This window comes from Argentina silus (genome assembly GCF_951799395.1).
Source record: "Argentina silus genome assembly, chromosome: 20".
NCBI classification, from domain to species: Eukaryota; Metazoa; Chordata; class Actinopteri; order Argentiniformes; family Argentinidae; genus Argentina; species Argentina silus.
Genome location: NC_139674.1, coordinates 15,503,024 through 15,510,523, shown reverse-complemented (window position 1 = coordinate 15,510,523; position 7,500 = coordinate 15,503,024). Strand labels below are relative to the sequence as shown.

At 49.4% G+C, this 7,500-nt stretch overlaps 1 protein-coding gene across 1 annotated transcript in view; it reads right to left on the bottom strand.

Moving 5' to 3' along the window:
* The window catches only part of slc13a4 (solute carrier family 13 member 4), a gene marked incomplete at both ends in the record, with an annotated part of 16,091 nt that overhangs the window by 3,320 nt on the left and 5,271 nt on the right, over nt 1-7,500 (bottom strand). Inside the window, 7 exons of the mRNA XM_083691750.1 lie at nt 267-368; nt 656-775; nt 3,419-3,647; nt 4,588-4,625; nt 4,931-4,985; nt 5,113-5,288; nt 5,679-5,815. Of these exons, the coding sequence (XP_083547876.1) occupies nt 267-368; nt 656-775; nt 3,419-3,647; nt 4,588-4,625; nt 4,931-4,985; nt 5,113-5,288; nt 5,679-5,815 (857 nt within the window). The remainder of the gene's footprint in view (nt 1-266; nt 369-655; nt 776-3,418; nt 3,648-4,587; nt 4,626-4,930; nt 4,986-5,112; nt 5,289-5,678; nt 5,816-7,500) is intronic.

The window sequence follows — 7,500 nt, the reverse complement described above, 5'->3', positions numbered from 1 at the left end:
GAATTCCACACAGGGAAAGGAGGGAATACTGTTGTTTCATTCAATCCCCCCCCTAACACACGTCAAGGACAAACACTGACTCATCTAAAAGTCCTGTCATTTTTTGACCTGAAGGTTCTAATGTAGAACCTCATGAGGTGTTCTAACCTGATGGTTCTAATGTAGAACCATATGAGGTGTTCTGACCTGATGGTTCTAATGTAGAACCATATGAGGTGTTCTGACCTGATGGTTCTAATGGTTATCAGGTTCTGAGGTGTTCTGACCTGATGGGGCCCAGTTTCAGGTACTCCTCGTGGATCCTCTGCTCAGATAGCATCTCCCTCCTGGTCTTACGCTTCTTGCTCAGCGAGCATGTCTCTTTGAAACTGGACACACACGACACAACACAACACACATTTCATATACTCCACACAACAACACAACACACATTTCATATACTCCACACAACAACACAACACACATTTCATATACTCCACACAACAACACAACACACATTTCATATACTCTACACAACAACACAACACACATTTCATATACTCCACACAATAACACTGCATTCCAAACAGATGATGGACGATTGATTGACAAATACAACATCAACACTTTGTGTGATATTGTCTGTGTCAGAAGTGATACATATCTCTGGTCTTACTTGGTGCCGAGGAACAGGAAGTGCAGCCACACCCAGGTGAGCACCAGCATGATGATGGCGATGGGGAAGCTGAAGATGAACCAGGTGCCGAAGTTGATCACCTTCGCATCCGGGTAGCGACTGGGAGAGAGGGAGAGAGGGAGAGAGGGAGAGAGAGGGAGAGAGAGAGGGAGAGAGAGAGAGAGAGAGAGGGAGAGAGAGAGGGAGAGAGAGAGAGAGAGGGAGAGAGAGAGAGGGAGAGAGAGAGAGAGAGAGAGAGACTCAGTCACAAGGGTTAGACCAAACACAAGCTACTGTACCGACCACACAAACTGTCTCCTCATAATCTCCAGTGTCTACATTGTGTGTTATCTTTCTGACTGCGTAACGTTTTACATCACTGTTTCACATCATGTACAGAAGACACCGCTGTGGTGCTGGAGATAAGGAATACAAGGTTTAGGAAAAGTGGTGGAGTGTCCCTTTAATGTCCACTGGGCCTGAGGCTCTTGTGGTGCTCTGTGTCCTGGAGGGACTGTAATGGCCGCTTTAGGCTGCAGGGAATTAAGGTGGAAGCCTGAGTGGTACTTGAACACGCAACCTAAATTCTTCAGATCAACAACTAAGCCAAGAGATCCTTAAAGGATGTTGGAAACGGTTTGCGTGTGGATAAACGCTGCAGTATTGAGGTGCCCTTTTAACCTCCAGGTTTCTTGTCACGGCTCAAGAGGACCTCTGTGAGAAAGCAGGTCAATGACCACAGAATGAGGTCACCTCTTTCCTGCTTGCATACAAACATGCATGCGTGTTTTGGAGTTCCCTTCTGTTTGCTGAGTGACATGTGACATGCTGACTCTCAGCTTTTTCTTGATAGGCTCTTTACTGCCCGGTAACAAGCGACAAAACACTGACATTCTGACCAACAAGGCTGTTGATCCAACCAATAGGAGGCCGCTACTCCAGCAGTGGTGAGTGCAGTGGTGAACCAGGGTTTATGCAGTACCTTGTTGAAGTGTGAAGACATCTTGTTGTGTATTTCTGTGGTATTTGATTGCTACATTTTCCTGATTGCATGTGTTGAAATGGGGTAAAGGAGACTCACACGAGGGGTGTCTAATGCTCTCCCTTTCCCCTCTGCTAACCCCCCCCCCCCCCCCCCCAAGAGTCCCTATCACCCCACAAACAGCCCCCCCCCCCTTGAGGGGCCCCCCTTCAACCCAGTCATTCCTTACACATGTGAAAGTATGCACACACACACACACACACACACACACACACACACACACACACACACACACACACACACACACACTATTATTGCAATCAAGTCTTACTGAGGCAAAGAAGCTTGCAGTATATTGAATATTGTTGATTATTGTATTGCCATGATATTTACAAGTGATTGCTCTACAAAAACAACAACATACACATTCAAAGTGTTGTTGTGTTCCCTGTTGGGAGCTCCTGAATGTCCCTGTTGGCTCCTGAATGTTCCATGATTTATCTCCCCTAGTTCCTGCAGCAGCAGAGTAAAAATGTGTCGGGTGTTGAGGAGTTGGGTTTAACCGACAGACCTGTTATAGACCCTCTCAGTCATTTTCTCCAAAGGGAGACTCACATATCAACTTCTAAGAACAGCTTCCAAGAATAGCTGCAAACCCTCTGACCTATAGAGCTCTGACCCAACTCTCTGGACCCCTTTTCAACAGCTTTAAAACTATAGAGATGTTACCAAAAATCCCTTTCTCTCTCATAATACTGCCGCAATAATCTGTGCAGGTCTGAAGTGAATACTACTACTGTATATTCAATGCTTTAAATGCGATTGCAGTCCCCAGTATTCCAAAGCCATTTTGAATCAAGTGTCACACAGAGTGTTGTGAAATGACAGAATTTGTTTTGGACATTATTGCACTGTCAACGGACCACCATTTGGCAACAACAGCAGCAGCAGGAAGAGAGGGAGGGACGGTGGGAGGGAGAGAGGGATGGATGGAGGGAGGGAGGGAGGGAGGGAGGGAGGGAGGGAGAGAGGGATGGATGGAGGGAGGGAGGGAGAGAGGGATGGATGGAGGGAGGGAGGGAGGGAGGGAGAGAGGGATGGATGGAGGGAGGGAGGGTGGGAGGGAGAGAGGGTTGGATGGAGGGAGGGAGGGTGGGAGGGAGAGAGGGATGGATGGAGGGAGGGAGGGAGGGAGAGAGAGAGTTAGTAGTCTGAACACAGCCTGCCTGAGATGTACACAGTCAGTCACAGGATGACCTTTGTCCAAGAAACTCAGACATGAAAAGAGGCTATTTTCCCTGGCTTAGCCCAACAGATTTAGAGAGGTACCCAGAAAATCGGCTTTGGAGCATTGTTAAGGCTGCTTAACCCAATCCTAGTCCTCTTTGGCCTTATTGTTTCTACTGAACTTTGACACTCCCAGTCATTCAAACCTCATTCATCCTTAGTCTCATGAGGTATAAAATCCTACATGTTGAACTGTAGTCTATGGGGTATGCTACATGTTGAACTGTAGTCAATGGGGCATGCTAACTGTTGAACTGTAGTCTATGGGGTATGCTACATATTAAACTGTAGTCTATGGGGCATGCTAACTGTTGAGCTATAGTCTATGGGGTATGCTACATATTAAACTGTAGTCTATGGGGCATGCTAACTGTTGAGCTATAGTCTATGGGGTATGCTACATATTAAACTGTAGTCTATGGGGCATGCTAACTGTTGAACTGTAGTCTATGGGGCATGCTAACTGTTGGGCCCTAGCCTATGCAACGTGTTACCTGTTGAACTGCTCAGCGAATATGAGGTTGGTGGAGGTTCCTGTGATGGTGATCAGGCCTCCGATGGTGGCGGCGTAGGTAATGCTGAGGGACAGGCATTTACAGATCATGTGATCCCTCTTGGTGGGGTAGCGAGAGTCCTTCTCCTTCTTAGCCTCCGGGATGACGACGGCTATCTGATAGAAAGACACACCGGGAACCAGCACAGTCAGGAAACACAAACCAGAGACTGTACCATAGGGAGAGGTCAGCTAGAGAGAGAGAGGGACGGGAGACAGAGAGATAGAGAGAGAGAGAGAGAGAGAGAGAGAGACAGGAGAGACGGGAGAGAGGGAGAGAGAGAGAGAGACAGGAGAGAGGGAGAGACAGAGGGGGAGAGAGAGAGAGAGACAGGAGAGAGGGAGAGACAGAGGGGGAGAGAGGGAGAGACAGAGGGGGAGAGAGAGAGAGACAGAGAGGGAGAGAGAGAGAGACAGGAGAGAGGGAGAGACAGAGGGGGAGAGAGAGGGGGGGGGAAGAAGTGTAGCAGAGAAGAAGTGGAGGAGAGAGAACAGATTGCAGAAGGTCATGCTGTCTCTGCGAGAGAGAGAGAGAGAGAGAGAGAGAGAGAGAGAGAGAGAGAGAGAGAGAGAAAGAGAGAGAGAGAGGTTCCTCTGACCTGGGGCAGGTGTCCGTTGGTCTGCTTGGTGAACTCCTGACTCCTCAGGCTAGCCTTCCGAGATGACACACCATTAGGCTCCACAGTCTGGACCTGCGGGCGGGGGCGGGGGGGAGGAGCACACAGAGACCGAGACAGAGTCACACAAGCACCCAGACACTGAACTGACACTGAACTGTACTGGCATTACGACTGCCTATGGCCCCTGGTGTGAGCATTGATTACTTTGTCTTATGATGACTGTTGGATAGATGATTCGCTTACTTAAACAAATGTATTGTTTTGGATAAAGACGTCTGCTAAATGCCATAAATGTAAATGATGCCGGGAGACTTCTGTGTGTTTGTGACAGGTGATACCAGGAGACTTCTGTGTGTTTGTGACAGGTGATACCAGGAGACTTCTGTGTGTTTGTGACAGGTGATACCAGGAGACTTCTGTGTGTTTGTGACAGGTGATACCAGGAGACTTCTGTGTGTTTGTGACAGGTGATACCAGGAGACAGTCTCACGTACCTCAGTCAAAGTGCACAGCTCCTTCTTCACACAACTGTGGAGGGAAAAACAGAACAAAACAAGGCAGGTGAGTAACCCTGTAACCCACAGCAGAGGACAGGTGAGTAACCCTGTAACCCACAGCAGAGGACAGGTGAGTAACACTGTAACCCACAGCAGAGGACAGGTGAGTAACACTGTAACCCACAACAGAGGACAGGTGAGTAACACTGTAACCCACAACAGAGGACAGGTGAGTAACACTGTAACCCACAGCAGAGGACAGACAGCATGTTTGTTTTCATACTCTGTGGTGTTCTTCTTCTCTAGTGTGTGGACAGACAGCTCTACCTGTCTCACCTGTCTCTGCGGTAGAACAGCTCAAGCTGGTTCTTGTCCAGATTCTCCTCCTTGTCTGCAAAGAAGCAAAAACATCAATTTGCAGTGAGGGAGGGCAGCCATGTTGTAATATTCTAAACAGGCAGTGAGGGGGGGCAGCCATGTTGTAATATTCTGAACAGGCAGAGATGGGGCAGCCGTACCAGTGTCGTCCTCGGGGGTCTCGATGGTGTCGGAGTCGTCCTGGGCGTCGGCCACGCCGGTGGAGATGAGCTGCTGGAGGACGGCCTCGGCGATGGGCATCACCATGGCGGTGGTGGAGGTGTTACTGAGCCACATGGACAGGAACACCGTGCAACACATGAACCCAAACACCAACCTGGAGGGGGGGGAGAGAACACACACATGAACCCCAATAACAACCTGGGACAGAGAGAGCGAGGGGGGGGGGGGGAGTGAGGGGGGGAGAGACAGAGAGAGAGAGAGGGAGAGACAGATAAAGAGAGGGGGGGGAGAGAGAGAGAGAGAGAGGAAAGAGGGGGGGAGAGAGAGACAGAGAGGGAGGGAGAGACAGAGAGAGAGAGAGGGAGGAGGGGGGGAGAGAGAGAACACACACATGAACCCCAACACCAACCTGTCTATCTATGCTTGTGGTGTGTGTGCTTGCATGCGTGTGTGCGTGCGTGTGTGTGTGTGTGTGTGTGTGTGTGTGTGTGTGTGTGTGTGTGTGTGTGTGTGTGTGTGTGTGTAGGGGGATCTCAGTGCTTACATGCCAGGCTTGGCTCCAGCGATCATCACCATGCGTAGAGCGATGCGTTTGTGGAGGTTCCACTTCTCTATAGAGGCGGCCAGACAGATCACCCCCATCAGCAACAAGGTGGTGTCTTTACAGTACTCTGCAGCTACCTGCACAGGGAACACACACACACACACACACACACACACAAGCACGCATGTTTGTCAGATCAAAGTGTTCTCGTTCTGAACTCTTTCTGCCGTTCAAAACAACGGCCCTCTATCTGCCACAGATAAGATCAACCTCTGACCCTCCGCTGACCTTCTGTGGGTTGTAGAAACTAGACCAGACATCCCTGACTCTCCTGCCTGCTCATCAAATCAGGGATGAGCCTGTCGTCCAATTTCTACCTCCACCAGCCTCCCCTGACGTGTGCCACAAGTGAGTCAAGACACAGGGAAGAACGTAGTCTTTTCTCCCTCTGCTCCACATCATCCAACACCCCCCCAACCCTGACCCCCGTCAACATGGGCGTTAAGACCACCGGGCACCACCAGGAAGAGGCCGCGTGGCGTCCAGTGTGACGCAGCACGCCAGCAAAGAGTTGTGTAAAGTAAATGGCATATTTACCAAACACGATTACAGGGGCTTAAAGACGCTGCAACAGCCCGCTTTGTCAGGTTTTGTCAATGGGATTTGGTTACGCGTGGTGTGCGTGTGTCTGTGTGTGTGTGTGTGTGTGTGTGTGTGTGTGTGTGTGTGTGTGCGTGTGTGTGTGTGTGTGTGGGGGGGGGGGGCAAGTGAGGGAGTGTACTAAGCACGACGTCATCGAGTCACAGAGAGGTTTTCCTGAGAAGGAGGTTACCCACAATCCTGTGTGAGGATTGAGGAAACAAACAAACAAACAAACAAACAAATAAACAAACAAATAAACTGGTCATTGTTGATGTTGGTGTTGACATTTGTGTTGTTGAAGCCCTCAGGAACCCAGTGGAGCCCTGTACAGAGCCATGGACATAGAAATAGAATGCGTAGAACAGACATCGTCCCTCAGACCATGGCAGTTTGGCTAGTACATCAAAATATGGCATGGAATTGAATGTGGATGAAGATTGTCCCTCACGGCTCTCTGTCCACCAGGTGACCCCACTGGCACTGAGCCCTGGCATGCTGCCCTGGCACTGAGGATCAGAGACCCAGCGGGGTGAATGATTACATAAAACAGGGAACTGTACATTCACTCACACACTCACTCACACACACACACACACACACACACACACACACACACACTCACACTCACACTCACGCTTGCACGAACACACACACACACACACACACGAATACACAACCACATGCATGCATGAACACACGCACACACACACACACACACACACACACACACACACACACACACACACGCACACACACAAATATGTATTATAATATTAATATTATAACTTTCACCCAATTCCTGTTAACCATACTGTAATCTGACCACCTGACTCTCACTAGGGGCTCATTAATACACAAATCACCAGATCTGTGGGTCGTTACAGTATTTACATTAAACAGCAGCATTACTGTAATCCCTGGATGACTGGCCCACTGTGGGCTTCACACTGTGGGCTTCACACTGTGGGCTTCACACTATGGGCTTCACACTGTGGGCTTCACACTGTGGGCTTCACAGTAACATACAGCCCCTCCCACACTTCAGAACCCCCCCGACACGGTACCATATGTAGGGCATAGCACGTTGTATGAAGTCCTTGAATCCTATTCCAGTGCTATTTCCACCTACAGAACCGTATTTAAATTACAACATACACTCACCGAACACTTTATCAGGAAC